The sequence below is a fragment of the Apus apus genome, chromosome 8 (assembly GCF_020740795.1).
Source record: "Apus apus isolate bApuApu2 chromosome 8, bApuApu2.pri.cur, whole genome shotgun sequence".
Classification (NCBI taxonomy): Eukaryota; Metazoa; Chordata; class Aves; order Apodiformes; family Apodidae; genus Apus; species Apus apus.
This window is the reverse complement of record NC_067289.1, coordinates 21,822,408-21,846,552: the sequence shown is the minus strand read 5'-3', so window position 1 is coordinate 21,846,552 and position 24,145 is coordinate 21,822,408. Positions and strand designations below refer to the sequence as shown.

Here is a 24,145-nt window from a genome sequence, read left to right as displayed (position 1 = left end):
AAAGATTCACTCCACCTGCAGGCAAGCCCTCGTGCTCAGGCAGAGGAACCTTCCTGAGCTCGATGGGCTCAGACACACACGTGCCTCCATTGGGAGCTGGCTCCCGACCAACAGAGTATTCCCAGCGCTGGGAATGGGGCCAGGCTGCACAGTGGGAGCTGTGGGAGGGCTCCCTCATGGCACCAGGCACAGTTTGCTGCTGGCAGAGGTTTTCATCGCTGCCCCGTGGTTTCACCTTGTGCTTCCTGGCTGGAGGAAGAGCCAAGCAGTGCAGACATGTGGGTACTTCTTTCCCAGCTTAAAAAAACACAGGTAGAGTTTGGCTAGTTCAGGAGCAGGGTCCATCACCCACTCTGTGCTCTAATTGTATTAAATGAGCATCTCAAACTGCCAGAGGCTCCATTTTGATATTGCTTGGCTGGACACTCTCCCCAGTTCTCCCAGCTCTGCTTTTGTTAAGTGCCTGGAAGCAAATTACAGCAAATATTCTCTTATCAGGGCAATGCTGCTTCATTGTCCTGGCGGAGACCTTGACGGGAGTCACAGAGGTACCAGAGCCATCAGGAGTTTTCATCTGCTGCGTGATCAGCCACCTTCCATTTGTCCTGGTCCCTTGGATTCAGCATCAAAGGAGAGAGGCACAATCATCTCTTCCAGTGGTGAGCACTAAGCTTGGAGAAACAGAATGAATGCAGTTTTGCTCTCGCAACGAAAGGTGTTGTGACTGTCTCTGGAGTGGTGCTCTATCCAGGGAACATGTGGGCATCACACAGACCTCTCCGTACCACCCAGTACTTCCCCATGATGGGGCCCAGCCAGGCTTGGGATGGTCATTCAGGGAAAGGCTTAACCAATTATAATATTTTTATAATATTCATTATATTTTATAATATTCATGATAATATTTTAAATAGCCCCACTGTGAACGAAAGCTGGTGATTAACTACAGCCCAGCACAAAGCCAAGGAGGTTTCTTGGTGTATATTCCATGTAGCTCTTTGCTCCAGGCATGAAGCTGGGGGTGATGGTGTTTGCTGAACATGGCTCCTTCCACACAACCATGGGGAAGCCCCTGCACCATGTTGGAAGGACCAGACTCAGGACACCAGGTCCTCTCCTTGGGTATCTGTGATCTCTGCAAAGCTTGTGCTGCCCTGGAGGCCACTCACCAGAGTTGGGGGGGCCTGGTAACACCATGGTGGGACACCACAGCATTGTGCTGGTGGCTGTGAACCAACAGCAGGGACACAAGAGCTGCCGAGCAGTGGACCAGGAAACACCTTCTGGTATCTGTGCTTGCTTTTAGGTGGCAGCTGGCACAGACGAGCACATGGGCTAGTGGCCTTTGCTGACCAGGTGGCAAACAGAGCTGGTGGGACCTGCTTGTGGTTGTGTGGCTTTTCCAAGGTATTTAATTAGTTGGCTAAACATGGCAACAAAACTCCTGTGTGTTATTCTGGGTGGGTTTTTGAAACTAGTGGACTGCTGGGATGCAGCTGGCTTGGACCAGTCTCTCTGGGTCACAGTTCTTCCCATGCCTCCTCCTCTTTTTCCCAGGAGCTGCCTTGGGAAGATTCCTGTGTTTGCTGGGTGCTTAAAATTTTAGGAAAAATATTAATTTCCAATTAAGGAGATAAACTGCCCAGGGAATAGATAGGGGAGGAAACCTCCCTGACATACATAAACATTTCACCAAAACTGAGGAGTTTACAAGGAATGTTTTGCTCTTGCTTACTCAACCCAGAAACTGTCTGTCAACAATTTCCCCTGACTCTTGGACCTGGAGCTCCATCATTTGCTCCTGCGTGGTGCTAATGTGCCCTTAAATGCAACACTTTCATTTAGGTTGATCAAGTTTTGGTTTTCTAGTACTGATCTTACCCAAGCTACCAGTTACCTGAGAAGAACCAATTTAATCGTAATTACTCTTGACCAGTACAAGGAGCTTCCTGCACATGTGGTGTTAGTATGAGTGATATTTTATTGCTGGCCAAACCTCTGCTTTCATGGTTTCATCTTGCTGGGCTGATTTTGAGTCATTCCTGCACATTTGAAGCCCAACACTGCACTTCTGGTAGAGCTGATGGCAGGGCAACTTGGCTGGGCCCACATGTTGCAGTCAGTATCTCATCTCCATCCACGTAGGAACACGGTTTAGATGAGACAGCCCAGGACCTTGTCAAGCTGAGTCTTAAAAATGTCCAGTGTTGGGGAATCCACCACTTCCCTGGGGGGACTATTCCAATGTCAGAATGTTCTCATAGTGAAAAGTTTTTTGTCTGGTGTCCAATCAGAATCTCCCCAGGAGTAACTTGCACCCATTAGCCCTCACCTTTTCCATGTGGCTCCTTGTAAAAAGGGAGTCTCCATCTTCTTGGTAGCCACCCTTTAAGTACTGGAACATGGCAATAAGGTCTCCCTTAAGTCTTCTTTTCTCCAGGCTGAACAAATCTAGTTCTCTCAGCCTTTCCTCATACAATAGGCTTCCCAGTCCTTCAATCATCTTCATGGCCCTTCTCTGGGCCCCCTCAAGCCTCTCTACATCTTTTTTGTACAGTGGGGGCCAGCACTGAACACAGTATTCCAGGGGTGGCCTGACAAGACCTGAGTAATGAATGGTGGCTCAGGGAGCTGTCTGGTGAGGAGAAGAGCAATAGGCAAACTGGGATGGACCTTAACTGCATCCCAGTATTCATTCATCCCTTGGGAGTCACTCCAATACCAGCATTTATGTTGCAAATGGTGTTTTTATCTTCCCTCTTTCCCCAGGTCAGAGTCATGGTGCTGGCTGTTCCAGCCCTGGAGGACACAGTTTTTGAGCTCCTATCTGTAAAGTCTAGTTGCAAATTGATCCTGGAGATGATTGGCACAGGAATGCCATTTGTTTTTAAAGGGAATTACCCATCCCAGCTGCTTCTGGGGCTTAGCAAAGCCCAGAATAGCACACGTAAATAATCTTATAATGATGACCCTTTTTACTTTGCTGCCCACAACACGAGAGGCCCAAAGGAATTAGGCAAATGACAGCAGTAACTTCCCCACTAGCAAGCAGAGGTCCCCTCAGAGGTTTTGTGTACAGCAGCAAAATGTCCTTTCTGCAGCAAGTCCCAGAAATCCCACCCCAGTAAAGAGCATCCGAGCTGCAGGCAGGGCCTTCACTTTGGGCAGGAGCTTTAGACAAGCCTCCTAAAGTATACAGGAACAAAAGCTGGGTTTGTTTTTTTTTTGCCCAGTTTTAGTTTTCATGGCTTTTATTGATTTTTGGATCACTGAGCTGATGTGGGAAACAGGCTTCTGCTAAAGGTGAACAGGAAAGTTGCAGCTTTGTATCACAATCTCCGCAGTTTGCTCTCCCAACAGATAATTCTGCACCTGCAAAAACATTGGTCGCTTTGTGCCTCTTTATTATGTTTGGGGAGGGAGGAAAAGACCCATCTGATCTTTCCAGGGTAGGTTTGAAGGTCAGAAATCAGTGAGAAAAAGCAGATTTCCTCTCCCTGCTGACTTGTAAGTGCCCTACAGCTCATCCTGGAGCCAAGGTGGCTCGGCATTGCCACCAATAGTTAGGGAGATACCCTGACAGTGTTTGGAGCTGTGTGATGGCCCAGGGCTCACTGCAAGCTTCATCCTGGTGCAGTGCAGTCTGCACCTTGCCACCATCACCCCTGTCCTCTGAGAGCCACCTTCCCTGGGGTCTACACATATATATGGTATGTATATTTACGTATCATTGCATATTTTAACTGTACGTTATCTATTCTATAGTCTATATTCTATACTATGTATTATATGTTATACATGGTATGTGTTGTTGTTATATTTGTTATGTTATTATTATTGTAAACATTAGCTATTACATATAATAGTTATATTTAAAAGGTATATGGTTTTGCTCTAGCTGGGCCATGGTGAGGTTCACTCCCTGGGCCAGCCCTGGGCCCTGTACGTGCACTTAGGCTCAGGTTGGTCCTGTGCAAAAATTAATTAAGGGCTTTTTCCTCCAAAGAGCCAAGAGAGCTGCAGCAGGGTGGGGGAGCCAGGCAAGCTGACCCATTTTGTGCCTGAACTGGGGCACTCATTTTAACTCCCTTGTAATGGATGGATGTGTTTTTGCCCATGGAGGAGAAGCAGACAGACACAGTCAGAGCCAGCAGTGCCAGCTCTTCTTCTTGGGCATCCCAGGAGAGCAGCACCCATCTAGTCTTCAGAACATGCCTGTTTTATTTGGCTCCATCTTCTACTGGGCCTGCAGGTATGCTCCTAGTTTTGTAGAACCCCAAGTTTGGCAATAACTGGTGTTTTGAGACATAATACAAGAAATTTATGGTAGGAAAGGAATCTGGAGAGGGCTGTTGAACACATAGATACCAGCCCTGGCTTGAGCAGTCCCTAACCACAAGCTGGTGGCTATGGCTGGTGCCATCTCCTACTCCTGACTCCTGCTGAAGAGAGGGCACTGGGGGCTAGAACCTCTGGTTAAACCCACTACAGCTTTTTCCAGGTATTTAGGTGGAAACTTCGGTCTTTGCAATCACACGATTTCCTCAGACTTCCTTTTAAAAGCAAATTAACTTCAAACTCTCCTGCCAAGAAGAGTTGGGAAATACTACTCCTTAATCTGCAGAAGAGTAAAAAAGAACTCATTATTCAACATCATGTTTTTTAGGCCAATACTGCAAATTTTACTGCCTTTCTATGGTTCTTGTGTCCTTTGCAGCAGCAAAGCTGCTAACAAAGGCCTTCAGGCATGGAGCTGTAACCTGTCAGCCGGGTCAGCAGAGTCTGTCAGGCCTGGAAGCAAATAGTTTAAATGTAATAGCAAAGCTGGTGTAATGAGGGGACTTCTGTGTTTGGTTTTCATTAGTACTTCTCAGCTCCAATATATTTTCTCAGGGAAAGAGGCGTGTATCACGGCAGTGCAGAAGTGTGGCAGCACACCCCTCACTTCCAGAGGATGCTCTACAGAAGGTTCTGTGCTCCTGAGGCTAACCAGAGAAAAGAAGACTTGGTGTCTGCTTCCAGCATGTACCCATCTGTCCCAAAACCTGCACGGAGAGGGAGACATGGATCCCTGGAGAGTGTGGTGAGTGCTGAGCAGTCAGGAGGGATGGCAGGACCTTCCTGCTTTGGCCTTCAGACTAATCCCTCAGTTCAGCTGCCCCTTGCTGACCATCCCTGAGCTCTACCAGCCCCATTCCATGCCCCATTGCAGGTGGGTGCCATGGGAAGGGGTTTTACCCCAGGCTGGGGCAGGAGAAAGAGCCCTAAACCAGCTTCTGGGCAGGAGCAGCTCCCAGCCCCATGAGTCTGCAAAACCCACCCCTATCTCAGCACTGTTATCTTCCAACGGGGTAAATATTTTGTGAATGCATTGGAAGGAGGAGGACTGGTAAACGTGGTTTTGCTGGAAAATGTTACTGTGTTGGGAACAGGGATGGCTGAACTCCCCCTTATCTGTGCTGGCTGAGGAGCAGGGGGCAGCTGGGGGGTCCTCCAATGGCACTGGCAGCAACGCTGCACCACAAACCAACTTGCCCTTCTGCACTAAACCAAAGCATTTTAGTTATTTGCCTTCAGTTCTGCTGTTTGTCTGCCTTCTGTATTTATTATTCAGTGCTGTTTTTCTTCTCCCTGCCCCGTGCTCCAGCAATTAAGATAACATTGGCTTTGGTTGGGCTCAGAGCATCCCGTCGGTGTGCAGGGAACATCAGTGCCACTCTGTGGGCAGTGGGATGCTGGAAAAAATACCCCATGTCCCATGTTCCCATTTAAAATCCCTACTAAAACCTGAACCTGATGGCAAAAGCATTATAATGAAACAGGGACTTAAATCATGCTTAGCCTGAGCTGCTGTGGAGAGGTGGTGTTTGAACTGTCTTCCTAAGTTAAATTACTTTATAAAATAATATCTGTTAACAGAATATCAAACCTTTTCTCTCTAATTTGAACATTTAAATGCAGCGTGGGTGGATAGCAGTGGAAAATCCTTCCTAGCTGGTGGCTCGTTTTGCTAGTTTGTGAGTTGATTAGTCCTCTGAAGAAAAAGATTCAGGTGCAAAGAGCTGCTTGGGGCAGTTTCCCCTCAGACCCATCTGAGAAGGTTTTTAGGGCTTTATAGGCTCCTGCTAGAAGGGTGTTTGGGGCATGTTATGGGTGCTTGGCCTAGTTATCCCCGGGCCACTCCTCCCACCTACGATTTGTGCTCTGCGACAGCTTTAGCATGAATTAGGGCTCAGACAGCAGCGGCTGGCCGTGCCAAGACAAGCCTCAGAGCAGCTTTCTGCCAGCACCCTGCCCAAAATGGACGTGCCACAGGAATTTAGATGTCTCTGTGTGTGCAGAACAGCTGGGCAGTGACCCGGAGGCTGGCAGCAGAACCCGCCTGGTGGGTTTAGAGGATGGTGCTTACACAAGGAATGAAGTCTTACCCTGCTAAAGGGAATCACAGCCCTTTGCCCCTGGGCTTGGGATCATGCCAGGACACTCTGCCTGGCATAGCCATTAAAGCCCATGGGACAAAGGCTCTACTTTCAGTATCAAACATCTCCATATAAAATAAACAATATTAGATTGCCCTAAGTGGGAGCACGGGCTGTGAAAATTAATGACAGCAGGGAGGCAGAAAAGGCCTCCAAAGGCAATGGATGCTCACCTTGCTGCCTGCCTTCCTGCTGCCAACCATCCTGGGGCATTGTTAGGAAAAAACACTCACTTCCGCAGGGTCTGAGCACTTTTCAGGTTGGTATTTGTGTGCTGCTGTTGGGCAGGGACACCAGGGCTGCTTGGGGAAGCAGGGCACAGGGATGGGGTGACGTGTAAACCTGATGAGGCATCATGGGCTGGGCAGGGCGAGGAGCATTCCAGCCCTTCTGAGCTGCCCGGTAAGACAACTTTGCTTTGGGTTTGTCCTTAAAAAGCAACATTTTCTCCTTATTTTTGTCTATATTTGGTGTAATCAGATCACTCCCACCACTGAAGCTCATTTCCTGCTGTTTGGTACACTGAAACTATTATTATTATTTAGTTTTCCATGGGCAGCTCTGTTTCTAATTACTTTGTTGCTGATGTTATGTGAATGTGTTGAGTCTGTGCCTCCTTGAATACCTGCCACATGCTGGGTCTGTTGAATACGTTAGTACCCCAACACATTTTTCAGATATTTCCTGCTCTTACTTACCTCTTTATTTCTGCTCTTGCTACTTTTGGATACATGATAAATCTTTTTTCTGATGGGGCTACAGGCCAGAAGGACAAGTGGACAGAAATGATACAGATACATAAGGCCATCTAGAAGTAACTTCTAGCAGTGGTGGTCAAGATTTGTGAAATCCTCATTTTTTTTCTTCTTTTAATGGAAATCAGTGAGAGTTTTGCTGCAGGAGCAGTGATAGCGACTAAGGCTGTAGAAGTATAATCTCTGTATGCTCACAAATAGCTCATGTGGTGCTGCTACTGCTGCACTGGCAACAGCCACATATCTCTTGTGCTGTTTGTTTACTAGTATTATTTGCCAAAAATTGAAATTCTCCATGCGTGGGAGGTCTCTTGTAAACTGATTTTTATTTGGAAGAGAGAAGCAAAACCATTTTTTGAGAAATGATGAGGAGAAACATTTGTTGAAAAATGAAGAAAGAAAAAAAAATACATCATTTTGGCTGTTAGAGCCTTCTGAGAGTTCACGTGCCATTTCCCTCCTAAGACTGAGCTCACAAGCACTGGCCCATCTGCTGCTCTACCCGAGCAATTGGTGCCTTGCAGAGATTATTCCTCTTTCCAAATTAAACTTCTGGCTTGATGATCCAGGGCTCTCAGCTGGGTGGAGGCAAAGTGGCACTCCTAAAGCACTCACTCCTGCTGAATTTTGGGCTTATCCCTTCTGGAAATCCCAAAGCACTTTGGGCACTGTCTGAGCCCTGAGCATGTTACCAAGGACCCAGAGGGACTGAACTCAGCAGCAGCCCCAGTCACCTACAAGGTTTTCATGCTGTGGGTGCAGGATTTTCCCCAGCAGGTTCCTCGCCTGGCTGATGCAGGAGCAAGTCTCTGCAGCTCTGAGGAGAGCCCGTCCCTGCCTCGGGCAGGGCTTTTCTGGGCTCTCATCCAGCACTAAATATGGAAAATTCCAGCAGTCAGTCCTGTCTGTTCTCAAGCTGTTCAGGATCTTTTAATTTTCCAAACACAGATGAACGAAACTGGTTATTAACACACCCCGTTGCTGTGCCAGGTGCCCCAGTGAAGGTACCTGGCAGCTCCCAGGGCAGCACAACTGCCATCTCAATTAGTTAAACCCCACCAAAGATCAGAGAAAAGCTGACCTCTGGCTTTTAAAAAAAGCCAGATTCAAATCTGGATAATTTGTATAAATTACCTTAGGTGGACACCAAGAGGCTGTTTCCTGCCTGCCACCTGCATGACACCCGGCCTCTTCAGCTGTGAAATGTGCCAATGTGAATCACCCTTTTCCTGAAGCTCTGAGGTCAGCTTCTTGTCTGTCTTCTCCAGTCATTCGGCCCCATTAAACTTCAATAATCTTCCAGTAAATGCTCCATTTAAATCTAAAACCCCCTCTTTGTGGCTGTTACATGTAACACACAGGTACTCACCGTGACTGACCCTGCTGACCCCACAAAGCTCCCAGCAGCACCAGCACAGCCTGCAAAGCCAGCAGAGCTGGGGCAGCAAGGCAGGGAGAAACCAAAACCATCCAGCTTATACCTAAAGAGGAAGAGAAATTTTCCTAAGTGCATTAAGTGCTCCAGAGCTGTGCTTAGTGTTATCAGAAACTTGGAATTTCGTTGCTTTCAAAGCTCACCCTGTTTTCAAGCACTGGGGAGAGGAATTCCCAGACTCCGTCCTCACTGCAGTGAAGCTCAGTGAGTTATGAAGCTCAGTGAGCAGTTTGACAGGTTTCCTCCAAGCTCAGCCATGGGCTGGGAATAAGTTGCTTTGCTTGAAATCCCAGGCCTTGTTTTCCTGTCTTTTGCCTAGTGACAATCTGTGAGGCTCTACCACCACACAGGCAGCTGCCAGCCTGCTTTAAAAGGCACCAGAAGGCAGCATGATCCCATTACCTCTGTGCTTGCTCCCTTTAGTCACTGCAGGTTTGTTGTGTCAGTCTCCTGTCAAGGAAGGATGGTCACAGAAAAGCACAACTGTAAGAAACACAGGTGGGGATGTATCTTGAAATACAACTGTTAGTCATGCCCTTCCTCTGCTGAACTTACTGCAGCAAAGAAAACAGACCAGAGGTTTTAAAATAGTTGCAGCTTTACTGTGAAACACAAGGTTGCTTGTTCAACACGGGATCAACACTGTCATGGCTTAAATAATAAAAACAAAGCATCAGCAACCTCTTGAGTTCCAGAAAAGGAAAAACTCAGCCACCTTGAACTGTGGCTTCAAAACTGCTCCATTTGTCTCAAATAGGAAATTCCAAGGCAGCACTCTGCATTGCCCAGTGCCCTAGATCCAGGCAAGGACTTCAGGTATTCTAAGTTACTTCCACAGACACACAATAAAGCTCAACATACTCGAGCCATGAAATCATCCTTAGCTCTGCAGCCACACGGGTGCTCCCTCTCTTCCTTTTGCTAGCTCTGGAACAGCAACGTGATACAAACCACCAAGGCACAGGTCACGCTTCTAGCTGCTGTTCCACTGCTGCTACATCCCATCTTCCAAGAACACAACTCAGGAGCAGCTGCTCAAGTAAATTAAAAAAAGGGAAATGAGCCCCTAGGGCTGCTGACATTCATCTCCCCTTCTGCACTTTTCATTTAGATTTAGGTGGCACAAGTGGGTTTCACAGGACTGCTCATGCATTGCTTTGTGTTTGGCAATTCTCTGAACAGTCTGTCTCAGAGGTTTGCCAGCAAAACGTTGAAATAAAAAACAAATACATCCAGAAAATAAAAAAATTGTAGCCAGCACACTTCAGCCTAAACTAGCATGAAGTTCATACCACAGCCTACACTTATCCCTGTTTTATGGTATTAAACAAACATGGCATCACTAATTCCAGAGTTCATCACTGCTGTGGAACCCAAGAGTAAATACTCCCATTAACCACACATTAATTGTTCTCCCAGTTTGGCAGAATAAAGTACTGAGAATACAGGCTCCCAGATACCACTTCTTTATGGTGAAAACTAATACAATTTCTCTTGATATTACATGAAGAAAAGCTAGCTTCTCAGATCTGGAATGCTGTGTTTCAGTTAAGAACCCACCACTTGTAGAAACATCTTGTGTGGATTTAATGGGATTCAGTCACTGCCAACATTAAAAATTACAGGAAGCAGCAAGATATGCTTTAAGTTGGTTTAGCTAGATGCTGGGAACAAGATTAATCTCTACCTCCTTACTTGTCAATCTAATATAAACCTAGCCAACAAACCTTTGTTATATTCCACTTTGACTCATGGTTATACACAGGAATACTAGACACAATTAATGACTTAGGTAAATCAGAGAAATAAAATATTTCTCTTTTAAAATACATAAGCCTGTTTTTTAACAGAAGTCATTAAAATTTTTAAAAGTATTTTTATCATTAGCTCCACAAAAATTAACAGAGGGAGTGGTACTTTCAGTCTCAAAAAGCTCTAGCATTATTTGTAGGATGAACCACTGATCCTACGCTGGTACTGGGAGAAGGGCTCAGTTCTTTTCCACCTGGACTGTCACTGGTGCTGTGCTGAACAGCTCATTTCTAGCAAGGAAAGGAAAACTGCAAATCCAACAACTTCCCAAGCTGGTTTTTAATCAGATTTTAAGAAACAGGTTAGAAAACTAACCATGCTCTGTCAAACAGAGTACAAAATCTTGATTCACCAATAAGTTAAAGCGTTCTTATAAATAGATGTTCTAGTCTTTTGTACTCATTGTACATTGTGCTCAAAGCTGAGCTTCAGTTACTCCTCAGACTCTGACCCTTCCTCATCTTGACTGATCTGGAAGTAGCGCAGCTCGTACGTCTCCTTGTCAGACGCAACGACACGGAGCCAGTCACGCAGGTTGTTCTTCTTGAGGTACTTCTTGGTCAGGTACTTGAGGTACCTTAACAACAGGAATGACACATTAGAACCTTCTCACTCAACAACCCACACTGCTGTCTGCCCCTCCACTCTAGACACGGCCCCACAGGGCAACACCACAGCATTTATACCCAGAAATAAAAAGTTGTAATAGACAAAAAATGGGCATTTTCATTCCAGATGACAAACAAGAATTCCTTTAATGCTTTTTGCCAACAAAGCACAGTGCCAGTTACTCATGAGCACCCACAAGTTGTTCTAAACCTCAGTGTAACAGAACAGACGCTGGTGTACCTGCAGAAGGAAGGTGGGAAGCAGGGAAGGGACAGCACCTCCAACCAGCGTTCACCTCCTGCACACCCCCACACACTGCCAGGCTTCATCTGACTTAAGGGATCCTTTTGCAACGACACATACTGCACACACACACACTTTAATACTACCAATTAAACAACAAAACAGCAGCCCATGACACGAACTCAGTACGACTTTTTAAAGCACCTCTAACAACCCATGTGCTCTGTATTACTGTGCTTACACTAGAGGGAGCGTTAACGTGCAATCACTACTGCGCCTTAAAAAGCAGCTGTTACAGATCCAGTATTACAAGTTCCTTTGAAATACACATTTCCCTAGCATTCCTAGGTGATACAAAGTCAGCACCAACACCTTCTCTGTACATATCAAAGGTGCATCACGTTTGAGACACCACAGTTCAAAACCCACCACCACAAATACAACAGAAGGAAACCTGTGCCCACCTTTTAGAAAACTGCTTCTCAGATGTCACTGTGATCTTGTTCTTCATGCGTTCAATGTGAACAGTGTTGCCCAAGTTTCCAGTCTTTCCATTGACCTTAACCTTCTCCTTTAGGAACTGCTCCTGTTTCAACGTTAAACAGATAGAACACTAGGGAATGGCACCCTAGGTATGAACTAGGGAAGGGACCCTAGCCATGGAGCAGTATTAAAAATCACTGTTTACTTATGTCCTGACAACAAGGCAATAAAAGTCCACAGCGTCTAATTAAAAACAATCACCCCCCTGCTTAAACAAGATTAAATTTAGAACAGTTCTCTCCATGGACAGTTATGAACCATGTTGGCTACAGAGCACATCGAAAGCCAAGAAACTTTCAAAAAGTGCTGCTGCTTTAAAGAACAGCTGTTGAGTCTATGGTTTAAAATGTAACTTTTCAGCCGCCATTTCGCTGCCGTACTGTACCAAGGCAGCTTTATACAACGCGCCGAAAGTACGAGCAAGCAAAGCCGGGACTTACGAAATTCCCCGAGTCAAAAATTCCATCTTCCACGGGATGGGTCAAGTCAAGGCAAAACTTCCAGGCGGACTTCTTAGATTTCCGGTCCTTTTGCTAAAACAAAACAAAACAAAACCCCAACACAAACAATCGGTATAAACGTTAACAACCCACACCCGAAAAGCTTTTATCATCCCGAGGTGGGGGGGGGGACGGACACAAGGACAGGGCCGGGGCTGCCCCCGCGGGGCCAGGCCGGGCCGGGCCGCCACCGCCTGGCGAGCGGGGCTCGCTGCAGCTGGCCCGGGCCGCGGGGCCCTCGCGGAGAGCGGCTCGCTGCCCCCGGCGCAGGGGAGGCCTGGACGCGGCGCGGCGGCCCCGCTCCCGCTCCAGCCCCGCTCCCGGCCCCGCTCCCGCTCCAGCCCCGCTCCCGCTCCCGGCCCCGCTCCCGCCGCTCACCGGCGCCATCTTTGCCGCCCGCTCCGCCAGAAAGGACGCCGCGCGGCCCACGCCGCCCTTTTATAGCCCGGCGGTGACGCCATCACGCCGGCGCGGGGCGGGGCTTCCCCTCGGGGCAGCGGCGGCGCCGGCAGAGGCCGCGGGCGCGGCCGCGGGGAACGGGCGGTCCCCGTCGTCGCTGCGGGCAGGCGGGGCTGGCGGGCCCGCTCCGCAGCTTCAGCAGCGCGTTTCGGGCTCCCCCCCCCCCCGGTCCCCGCAGCACCCCCGCCTTCAGTCTGAGGCGGAACACCCCGACGTCCCTCCCGCGGCGCCGAGCGCGCAGCTGCCCCGCGACAGGGCCCCGCGTGCAGCGCAGCCCGGGAGCTGCGCCGCACAGAGCGAGCGGCTCGTTTTCGGCTCCCAGCTCGCTCCCAGGTGCCCAAGGCCGCAGGGCCGGACCCCGCGGGGCTGCAGGCTCCGCACCGCGTCCCGACGCCGCAGCTCCGGGGCTCTGCCTTCCTGCACGTTCCCGGTGTACGAGCCAGATGCTTCAAACATCCTTAACACGATTTCCTTCCACCCCAGCCCGAAGCTCAGCTCTGCTGTAACAGACTACGTTCTAAACCACTCAACCGAAAAAAAAGGAAGCAAACAAACAAAAAGTGGGGTCAATTTCGAGTTCTGTGAGACGGACCCGCAGTTAAACTGTCAGCAAACCTGACTTCTTTACAGACGATGCAAAATGACCTGTGCTGTGGAACGACAGGCTGTGCACCGTGTCTGGGCACACTGTGGCTTAGGAAAACCTGCAAGAGGCTTGAAAGCAGTTAGGTTTGAAACTAGGAAATTCTGCTCGCTTCTTAAAAAAAACCAGCCCTGAGAACACGGCTCAACTAGCAAGAGCCTGGTTGAAAAACCACCCTTGTAAGCAAAACTTAGAAGGACCTATTGAAATCTTAAAGTATTATTTGCCAACATTTGAGGCAGGAAACACTGCAGTCTTTCCAATTCTGTAAAGTAGTAAGAGGAAACTCAATTAATTTGAGCCACTAAAAAAAAAAAGAATTATTTGGAGTGGAAATACTTTTCTTCACCTTGTTTACACAGCCTTTACTCCAAGCAATTGCCACCAGGTATAAGAAGTTTCTAGTTTTCAGTTTTGACACAATTTAAGCATTAAGACTACTACAGAATAAGTACATTGGTAAGATTTGTTTTTAAAGTAAAGCTATAAAAGGAGAATTTCCCTAAGAACTTGGTTAGGGAACTTAAAAAATACAGATCTCTATGGACTATTGATCACAAACAAAAGTATGCTGCAGATTCTGACAGTAAACTGAAACATCTTACTTTGAAGAAAATGCCTCAAATACATGTTCTAATTTAGAAGCAACTTTTAACCTTACTGAAACCTGGAGATTATGCTTAAGACTCATGCTATGTATTATTTATGGGAAACTTCATGCATGATGAGCCAATGCTCTGCACTTCCACAGTGCTGGAAGTGCTTCACAAAAAACAACTAAGTATATAAGAACAAACCTATAATGAAGTACTTATTTGTTTAAATCTTGCAGAACTGAAGGTTGCAATAGAAAGACATTTGTATGTCCCAAGGAGGGCTCTTCCAGCAAGCTGGAGGACACAGAACCCTGTATTTAAATTGCTGTAGTACCTGAAAACTCCAGTCAGACCAGGACCCCACTTGTAGGAACAGGGCAAAAACCAGCCCTCGTCCCACAGAGCTTACAGTCTAAAATGCTTAGGTGGTGGGCCAGTGGCTTCAAATACCTGTCTTGCAACAAGGTTCTAGAGGACAGGCACCTGAAAGTAGACTAAAGCACTACCAGAACAAGCACAAATCCAAGTCTTGCCATGTTCAAGCACATCAGAAGTATCTGTAATGCAGTGATAGTCAGAACTTGCTTTAGTTTGTCATAGCAACCTAGGGCTTCCCATTTGGTATGACAGAGCTCAGCCTGCTGCCAAGACCAGCATCAATGGTTTCACAGTCACCTTCAAAGCCAACGAAGACGTGTCTTTCAGGTACCAATTCTACAGAGTGGCAGAAAGGAGCACACTGCAGATAAGCTTGAACTATTAATCCTGCACTTCAAAGCTGTTCTGAATGCATGTCAATCTCTTTCAGCTACAGCTCTTTTCTAGGTGATATTTAGAGTTCACCTGCAACATGTATTGTGCTAGGCCAGAGCATGTGGCAGTGCCCTACTTCTGCCAGGTGTCCCAGGTAACTGTGCTTTATTACCAGAGTGTATTTATGGCTGTCTTTACCTTCACCACACTGCTCTCCCCATCATGAGAAGTCTATGGAAAATGCATGTTTTTGCCATCCACGTTAGACCTTCAAGGTTGGCTAAGCCCTGCTACAGAGTGCACTAGGGCAGTTCAGGACAGTTGCTGTGAGCCCTTTGGGGATTAGAGAGTACATACTATTAAGCTGAAAACATTTTAAGCAGTTCAGAGCAGCATGAAGCCTGACTCTGGCTGCCAATGGACTGTGAGCTGTGCATGCTGTCCAGGGCAGCACGCCACACGTTTACAAGTCATCCTCCATTAGCCAACAGCCACTGAAGCTTAAGCCAAGTTCATGGAACAATGTCTCAACTGTGAAGAGAGAGGTGTGAGCCACAGGCTAAGGGAAATTTCCCCATTTGTGAGGACTCACCAAGTCTTAGGATTCAAGTTGAATGCCTTAAACAGAAGTAGGCTAGTTATCCTTCCACGACTAGTTCTACGAAGCCTTGTGCTTGCCTGTTAAGCAACTAGTTATAGGTATGCATGCATGTTTCAATGACTCAGAACTCCTTTGGAGAGGAGCTAGCTTTCATAATTATGTAGCAATTTAATTTTATAGTTAAGCCATGGTTGTTCAGTGTTGTCGGTCAAGTCTCTATTTTGAAAATACAATAGTTTTATTTCTTTAAAAACAATCACATGCATTTAGTTTCAGCTCGATGCTACAGTTTGTCCCACTTCTTGAAAAACATGTGGTTCCTGTGCTACAAAAATATGGTCTGAACCTTATGATTAAAACCTAAAGCTGGAAGCACTGCAACAGATTCCCACGGAGTTTGTCACCCTTTTATAGTTTAGGATAAATACAATAAAGGAAAGCAATTGAACTGCATTTTTCTGTTTTATTTTTCAAGTCTGACAAAGGCCTCGAGTGAAAGTCTATAGCTTTAACATCCATTCTCACCTTTCTGTCCCCTTGACCTATCTATGTCTTACCTACCCAATATTCCAACTGCCTGCCTAAACCACAGGTAGGCTGTGACACCATTTTATCATTACAATAAGCCAACGAGTTGGCAAAGAAGAAAACAGAGGTAATACAGTTAAGTTGCACGTGGCCACTGGGGCTTGGTCAAGCCAGCTGGCATTTTTGATCACTTGAGTTTCTTGGTCTAAAAGTTGCGATTGGCACCTACAGTTCTGCAAGAGTCCCAATCCACAAAATACTTAAGCTTAAAACAAAACAAAAACAATTTGCTACTTTTATTGTCAGTTCTACCTAAACATGTCAAGAAAAATACTATTTGTGCTCTAGGTCACTTTATAATCCTAGATACCTACCAGCTTATCTAAAAGCCCCTGAATACTGTATTTTGTCTGTTCATACAGACAAACACTGTTTTGCTCAAGCAAATAAAAATATATCCACTAGTAACACCTGATTGGTTTCTTAGATCCATAGCTGAAACCCACAGGAATGTTAAAATAGTTACAATTAAGGAATTAAAATCTCAGTGATTTTGAAAACTGCCAGTTAGCCTGCAACACTAATCCAGAATCCAGCGCTGCTTTTTAACAATTCAAAAAAGAAATGAGGTTGCTTGTGAAGGCCAGAGCTTTGGTGACAATAAGAACCAAATTTATAGATCTGTGGTTTGTCCAGACCTGAGCAGTTGCCCGAGGCTGGGGATCCTCTTTATTTGCAAGGCTTTATGGCTACAGCACATTCTTCATTCATTGCACTTATGACGGATATCTGGAAGAGAAGACAGACAGGTGAGCTCCAGCCCATGACAGACAAAGCATTGCTAGAAGTTAACAGACATTCACATTTTAATATCTATCCCATCCCTCTTGAGAAGCAAAAAGGAAGCTGAAGCTGGTCAGTCATTAGCAGAATTTCCACAGTATCCACAATCCCAACCCTCTGTGCTGCCTGCTCTCTGCCTTGGCTGGCAGCTTGAGGTTTGTACAACAGAGGAGGGTGAACATGCTCCTACAGTAGAGCCAAAATGGAAGCTGGTGCAGCCCAGTGTAGTCTGCAGAGCTACTTCCAAACAGGCTTGCTAACAGCAATGAGATGGGCTCAGGCTGCATCACAAAACTCGGTCCCATTACGAGAGCCTGGAGGCTGCACTCCAGACCATGCAGATTTACCCAGGCATTTGAGACACCCCTGACTGATGCTGGGTGCTGCTGTACCCAAGTCCTTCTGCATCTCAAAGGACCAATACCCATGCTTCTAACCTGCTCTTCCACAAATATTATCTGAGTAAGACTCTTTCATTTTATAAGCAAGTGGAACTGACCATAACTCTTCTCGTCTGCCCTCTATACTTACCTGCACATCTTCATTGGCATTGAATTTTCCTTCTATTTCTTTGCCAAGATCCCCTTCTGGCAACTTTAGATCCTCACGAACTTCACCACTTTCTGTCAGCAGGGAGAGATACCCATCCTGAATACCTATCAGCTGTGGAGAGAAGTTAACTTTTAGCAAATTTTAACATCAGTGGTCACTAGCAGGCAGCAGCTGAAGACAAGCAGCAGGCACACTGAACCTGTTACCATAATTCTTTAGTACTGTAACAGTTAAGAACCAATTTAAGTCAGTTTTTAACAAGAGCTGAGAGGGCTGTCAGAGGCAACTGTAGCAAAAAGCCAGTCTGCTGTCAAGAGTTAGCAGAACCCTGCTGGTTACTTCCCAGTACTGGGCCACTGCAATGCCCACCCTTTGACCAAAGGTCACTGCTTCAGCTTTTTACATCTGTGACCTAGAAACAGTAACTGAACGGTGCTCACTGAACAGCATTGCTTTTACGAAGTGGAAGAAGTAAAAAACGGTTGACCTGTACACTTCTGTACCTTTGTTTCTACAAAGAGATACTATTATTTATATTAAAGGCTAATTGAAAAATTAGGGAACATCCACCAAGCTCTGGACTACTTTTGTATTGCTGTTTTCAGAATAAAGGGACTTTACAACATGAGCCAGGAAAAATGCTGCTCTGAACTATGTCTATTACCTGTAATTTCTAAAGATTGCCTTTAGAACGTGAGGCTGTTAGAAGAGTAAGGAGCTCTGAGCAGTTTTAACAATTCAGTAAATGCTCTGAGTTCAACAATGTCGTGTCTCGACAGGCCAGTCCCATTAGTTCTGGCACCAGTACTTCAGTAATCGAGAGACAAGCTTTGGGATGAAGAGTCTGTGTGGTTTTAGGAGTCTAAAAGCCTCTTCATGTGTGGGAAGACACAGTGACTCTTAACTCACCTGGTAGTCACTCCTCTTGATATTTGGAACATCCATGTTATGAGTTGATGGGCAAATATCTTCATACTTTTTACCAGTGAAAATATCAATACCAACCAAGTGGACCTACAACAGAAGTAACATGGGTTACTGCTGGATTGAAAACTGGATCTAATAAAACCAGCCATTAAAAAAAGCAAGTGGAAGAAGGAAGGAAAAGGTGACAAGACCTTGATATACTTGAGCTTTGAGAAATACTAAATACTTTGCCCACCTATGTGTAATCACACAAGGCTGAGGAAGCCTACAACTCTAATTAATCCCTGCTTGCAACAGACTGGTCTCTAACAGACCCACCACAAAGGGTTGCTGAATGAAGGAAGGGGGAGCCCAGCCCTGCTCTGAGCTCCAGACAGCTGCACAAGCCAAGTGCTTAGGGCAGCAGGACTGCAGCCTCAGAAGGTCCTGCTGGGACACAGGAGGGGGAGGCCCCCAGTGCTGCAAAAGGAGAGCAGCAGGAAGGCAGGCCAGCAGAACAGGGCCAGAGCAGGCTCCGGGAGGCAAGGACTGTACCCGGGGCTCCTCCGGGTGACAGCAGAGGACACGGGCTCCCGCAGCCAGCGCTGACGCCCAGGGCTGCACCAGTGGAACTTTGCCGACCCAGGCGCAGCCCAACCCAGCCACGCCCTGGCGATTTCATCAGCCCCTCCTTCCAGAACTTACTCTACCCCCACCACACGAACGGGCTTCCCCTCATCGTTAGGGCTTTTTAACAAGTCGGGAGAAGAAAACCCCAACCCCTCATCTCAATCCCTCCTCCTCCGCGGTGCTGGAAGCCCCGAGCTAGCCCTAGAGACACGGGAAGGGCAGGGCAGGGCCCCGGGCGCTGCACCCGCCCGCCCGGCGGCGGGACGGGAGGGCTCGGGGGGCGGGAGCCGGGGCCCGGGGCCCGCCCGGGGCCGCTCACCTTGGCGTGGCCGTGCTTGCCCGTCTTGGAGGTGGACATCTCCACGATCTTGCAGGGCCGCCCCTTCAGCACCACGAAGCCGTTCTTCCGCAGCGCCGAGCACTGCATGGGGTAGGTGGAGGAGGCGCCGGCATCGCCGGTGGTGAAGTCCAGCTCGTCGGCCATGGCGGCGGCGGCGGCGGCTGCGGGCGAGCGAGAGGGACGGCTCGGGACCCCGCCGGCGGGAAAGGCGGGGCTGGGCGATCCAGCCGCCCCCTCCTCCCGCGGCGGGAGCAGCGCGGCGGCCGGGCCGGGGAAGCGGCCGGTGACCCGCCCCGGGAGCGCGGCGATGGCGGCCGCGCACACACGTGCCCGGCGGGCGCGGAGCCGCCACGTGCCCGAGCGCCGCGTCCTCCCCCGCCCCCGGCGGCGATGGCGCCCGTCCCGGGGCCGGCCTCGCCCCCGGCCTCGCCCCCCCAAAGCCCCCGGGCCTCGCCTCTCCCGCCCTTCCCCGTCTCCCGAGCGCCGCGGCCCGAGCGCGCGCGGCCCCGGCGGCTGTTCCCCGGGCGGCGGCCCCTCTTACCGTGCGAGGCGGGCGGCGGAGGCCGCGGCGGGCCCGGGACGAGGCCGGGGGAAGGGGGGGGGGGGGGCAGGGCGGGTGCGGGCGCCGCGCACACGCGCCCGACCAGAGCGGCGGCCGGCGGGAAGGGGCGGCGGGAGCGGGCAGCGCGCGCACCGCGCCCCGCCCGGCCCCGCCCCCCCGCTTCCGCCCCGCGCCGCGCCCATTGGCCCGCGCGCAGCCGGGGGGCGGGGCCGCCCCCCCGCCGCGGGCCACGTGCTGCGGGCGCTTCCCGCCGCCGCCCCGCCCCCCGCCCCCCCCCCCCTCCCCGCCGCCCCGGCGCCTACGGAGCGCGGCAGGGCTCAGTCCCCGCCGGAACCGCCGCCATCTTGTGGCTGCGGGGCCGCCGGCGCCGGGACGGGGCGTTGCCGAAGCCTGCCCGGATAACGCCTCCTTGTGTCGACACGAAGCTCTTGGCTCGGCTCCGCGTTCCCCTTGCAGAATAACCGGGGAGCGGAACGGCTTGGGGCGGACAGCCGTCCAGTGCCGCCGCCCAGGCTGCTCCAGGCCCGTCCAGCCGGCCCGCGGCACCGCCAGGGAGGGGCACGGCTCTGAGTGACCCGCTCCAGAGCTTAATCACTCTCACAGGAAACAGTTCCTGCCTAAAATCCAGTCTGAGGCTGCTCCGACCCCGCGGCCTCTCGCCCCATCTCCTCTCCCCGGTAGGCCCCGCAGGTTCCGGGAGCTGCTGTGCCGTGTCCCCGGGGGCTCCTCCAGGCCAGCAGCCCAGCCCTCCCAGCCCGTCTGCAGAGCAGAGCTGCTCCAGCCCTCGGACCCTCTTCGTGGCCTCCTCCGGGCTCTCCCCAAGGGCTGCAGGTCCCCCCGGTGCCGGGGGCCCCAGCACTGGACACAGCGCTGCTGGAAGGGGCCTCGCCCGCAGGAGCAGGGGGACAGAACCTCCCGCACCCCCCGGCCACGCTTCTGGTGAGGCAGCCCGGGAACAAAGAGTGGTTTTCAAGCACGCAGCGATCAGTCAAAAGGGCCTGAAACTACCAAGGAGCCACGGTGAAAGGTAGTTTCCATGAGTGGGTGTGAGGCTCTCCTCTGGCCCTCACCAGAGCTGCTCAGGGTGCAGCCTCCATCAGGCTCTGCCGTCCCCGGGTGCCACCCGAGGGGCACTGGATTCCAAGCAAAATGAAGCCAAACGGTCACGTTGGTAAAACTTTCCAAGCCAGATGCCATAACCCCCTTTAGCTGTTTGACCACATCCAGCTAAATTTCTGTGGAGCTGTTGGTGGATGCGGCCGAGCCCTGCCTGCTGACACTTGTTTTAAACACCAGACAGAACAATGCAGAAATTCAGAGGTGTGTGTGGCAGCCTTGGCCACTGCCATCAGCACCGTGGGCTGCAATGTGCTGTCCTACGTTTTTCTGCCCTGAGATTCTGAGTTTGCCATCTCGGTTCTGATGGGGTGACTACAGGAGCCAGTTTGAAAGCCACATCTTTTCTTTAGCTCGTGTTCATCTAGATGATCTGTTTGTCCCATCCTTGGTTATACAGGTCCCACTCCGAACCCCACAGTGTGTCCCCAAGGAAGTAAGTTTGGCTTTCATTTACAGGGGGGCCCTTTGTAGTGCTCCAGCAGGTCAGGACAGTGGCTCTCCTCTGTTCCTGGGGTTTTGGTGGATGCTGCCTCACCCTGCCCCCTCTAGATAGGATACACATAACCCTGGGGAACTGCTCATTTTTCTGCTGGGCCAGCTGATAAGCAGAGTTTGGGGCATTCTGTTGTTTTCACATGTGCTGTGTGTGCCTGTTTATCTCCAAGTGTATGACTAGTTGCTCGTGCTCTAGGGCTTTTTTTTTTTTTTTTTAAATACTTTGTGAGAAAACTACCAACTGTTTAATCCCAAATCAGGGCAGCCTGGGGCTAAGTGCTAATGAGGATTTTTCTAAAGTATCAGATTATAACTTGGGTTGATTGTCTACAAATGACAGATTCATTGTGGATTACTTGAGAGATCTTCTGCACTAAACCAAGTCTTTTTGCTGAAGTGCAGCTGCAGATGATAAATATTTGTGAGACACAAACCAAACATTCTAAGGCAGCCTTTATTTGAGATTCAATTAAAAACTTGGAAATCAGCTCCATCAGTTGTTGCTTCCAGGCATTGTGCCTTTGTCTGAATCAATGTTGGTTTTCTAAAATGTGTTTCTTGATAGGAGTAATGTGATTATTCCACTTTTCTAGACAGACTTTTCAATTCCATTTCAAAGCATATTTGTAAATACCGTGGCCTTTCACATTTAAATATATTTCCTTTTGTGCATGTGTGTGTAGAGTGTTGCACACTGCATCCCACCTCTTTTCTTTCAAGTGGGTTCAGTGTGTCATCAAGTTTTGGCTCTGCTATCCAAGTCTTTATATTAATTGCATGGCAGAAGTGATGAGGGATTAGAAAACTTTTGGAAGGTTTGAAGTGCAAGTTTTATCTGTTCTGGAGAACTGTCTGGTGCCCTAAAGCTGCTCATTAAAGCCTTGCCTCCAGAGCATGTGTTCCAGCCAGCGCTGGGGTGAACATCCCCCCCATGTTTCCAGCAAACCCACCAGGACGCAGGAGGTGGTGGTGGCACCAGCATCAGCCGTGGGTGCAGCCCAGCTTATGCTGCCCCCTTGCTCCTGCTGGTGCATCATCACCAGCTTCTGGGAGCAATCTCTCTGGGGAACGTTTCCGTGTTCTGGGATGTGCCGGGCTGGGTGTCCGGAGGACAGCAGAGGGTGCCAGAGGAAAGCCCTGCAGAGGGCCAGCTGCAGAGCAGGGGTCAGCAGTGTACCCAGCCCTGCTCCCCTCGGTGCGGGGTGAGCACCGCAGGAAGGCAGAGGGAGGCTCATACGGCAAGATGGTTCAGGTCACAGGATTAGAGGTAACAGGTCATGAGTGAAGCAGTGTAAACAACCCTGTTCCAACTTGAGCAAGTGTCTCTATTTCAGCTGCTGAGCTGTCTTACCTGGGATCCCACCAAAGTGTCCTGACTGTGGGGGTGAGGGTTCACCCTGGCTTCCAGGCACAGCCTTGAGCAGGAGGACACGAGAGAGAGGCTGGGGACTGATGAACCCATTTCCACAGGACAGTGCCACGCTCAGCCAGCAGATCCTCTGAGCTCCTACGTACAAGCCCCTCCATGTAGCATGAAACAAATGAAAGAGCCTCTGCAGTGACCTTGCCATAGGGCATCCCTCTCTGCTCCAGGCACTGCTTTAATCTGCTGCTCCATTTTGGCTGCCTCTGAAGAATGAATTCAGTGCCAGTGACTCACTTGGCATTTGCATCAACCTTGAGAAAGTTTCTGGGATGCTGGATGGTTCCTACAATTATTAGGGGCTGCATGCCCTGGGATGCTTGAGAACCATCTCAGTGCTGCCTCATCCTGCTCCATGGTCACCCTTAGCTCTTTGGTGACCCACACAACAGACAAAGCAGACAAATGTGGTCAAATGTGGATGGCTGCCCTGTCTAAATTACCCAGGGAATTACCCTGGAATTACCATGTTGGAGATCAGAGGCAAGTGGTGACAGTGAAAGGTGACAGCTGGCAGGAACCACATGCAGCTCCTGCTAGGAAGAGGGAAAACACATGGCAACTCCAGTATTCCCTCCTGCTGGGGCTGCAGTACTGCTAGAACAGCAATATTCCTCCCGTGGCCCCGGGGGCCCTGATGCTTTGCATAGTCATGGGAGCTGCTCTCTCCTAGGCAGAATACAGGGGGGCAAACCCACAAGACACTGCCCAAGCCACGGGGCTGCAGCTACACCTACAGCCTGGAGCTGCTGATCTACAGCCAGGATTTATTGCCACCCTGCTGCCCAGGAGATTCCTGCAGCACAGCTATTCCAGCTGTAAAATGTCCCAGCATCGCTTCAGGATTTAAAGAAGCACTTGAGCATTGGCTCAGTTACCTTAAATCAGATCTCCTGTGCTGCTGGATCCAGACTTGATGTCCTGCCTTGTAATTCCTCAGCCTCTGTAGATTTCAGGGAAAGGACACTGAGCACCTTGGAAAATACATTGTACCTCAAAGGCTTGGGCTGTGCATACACTGGACTTGGTTCAGCTTCATCCTCATCAGCTGTTTGACACGCAAGGTGGAAGGTGGTGCCTCTCAGTGATGAAAAACAAGTTGAAGCGAGGCAGAAAAATCTGTGATGAATTAGTGTGGAAAGTGTTAATGGGGCCAAATGTCCTGAGTTTATTGGATTAGGGAAGTCAAACTAATTTTAAAATTATGCCTAGAGAGTGGGAAACAAGATATCATTAGCCATTTGTCTGACACAACAGGAAAGTCTTAATGGCTGTCATCTCAGCACATTAGGGAAAACACTGTCAAGGCTCTTGCTGAC

At 49.3% G+C, this 24,145-nt stretch overlaps 2 protein-coding genes and 1 long non-coding RNA gene across 3 annotated transcripts; 1 reads left to right on the top strand and 2 right to left on the bottom strand.

The window, feature by feature from the left end:
• The first annotated feature begins 1,377 nt into the window (after positions 1-1,377).
• LOC127388001 (uncharacterized) lies at positions 1,378-5,948 on the top strand. The gene is made up of 3 exons (XR_007890263.1): positions 1,378-1,407; positions 2,770-3,710; positions 4,894-5,948. It is a non-coding gene; the product is annotated as an uncharacterized LOC127388001 (long non-coding RNA).
• Positions 5,949-10,745: 4,797 nt separating this feature from the next.
• RPL22L1 (ribosomal protein L22 like 1) lies at positions 10,746-12,805 on the bottom strand. Its single transcript, XM_051626735.1, has 4 exons — positions 12,755-12,805; positions 12,317-12,409; positions 11,798-11,919; positions 10,746-11,058 (listed from the first exon to the last, which is right to left on the bottom strand). Exons 1-4 carry the CDS (start codon positions 12,761-12,763, stop codon positions 10,914-10,916), a joined length of 369 nt encoding a protein of 122 aa, XP_051482695.1. The 5' UTR covers positions 12,764-12,805; the 3' UTR covers positions 10,746-10,913.
• A 3,066-nt stretch (positions 12,806-15,871) lies between these two features.
• On the bottom strand, positions 15,872-19,930 carry EIF5A2 (eukaryotic translation initiation factor 5A2). The gene is made up of 5 exons (XM_051626640.1): positions 19,769-19,930; positions 19,207-19,388; positions 18,261-18,365; positions 17,331-17,462; positions 15,872-16,745 (listed from the first exon to the last, which is right to left on the bottom strand). The coding sequence occupies exons 2-5, from the start codon at positions 19,369-19,371 to the stop codon at positions 16,686-16,688; spliced, it is 462 nt and encodes a 153-aa protein (XP_051482600.1). The 5' UTR covers positions 19,372-19,388; positions 19,769-19,930; the 3' UTR covers positions 15,872-16,685.
• Between the last annotated feature and the right edge of the window lie 4,215 nt (positions 19,931-24,145).

Excerpts from the sequence above, each read along its gene's own strand:
- RPL22L1 (XM_051626735.1), bottom strand. Across the intron at positions 11,920-12,316 it reads TTTTTGACTCGGGGAATTTC|GAGCAGTTCCTAAAGGAGAA; the intron begins GTAAGTCCCGGC and ends ACGTTGAAACAG. Across the intron at positions 11,059-11,797 it reads GAGAAGCAGTTTTCTAAAAG|GTACCTCAAGTACCTGACCA; the intron begins GTGGGCACAGGT and ends CCTGTTGTTAAG.
- EIF5A2 (XM_051626640.1), bottom strand. The coding sequence starts at position 19,371 with ATGGCCGACGAGCTGGACTTCACCACCGGCGATGCCGGCGCCTCCTCC. Across the intron at positions 17,463-18,260 it reads TCAAGAGGAGTGACTACCAG|CTGATAGGTATTCAGGATGG; the intron begins GTGAGTTAAGAG and ends TTCTCTCCACAG. Across the intron at positions 16,746-17,330 it reads ATGCCAATGAAGATGTGCAG|ATATCCGTCATAAGTGCAAT; the intron begins GTAAGTATAGAG and ends CTTCTCTTCCAG.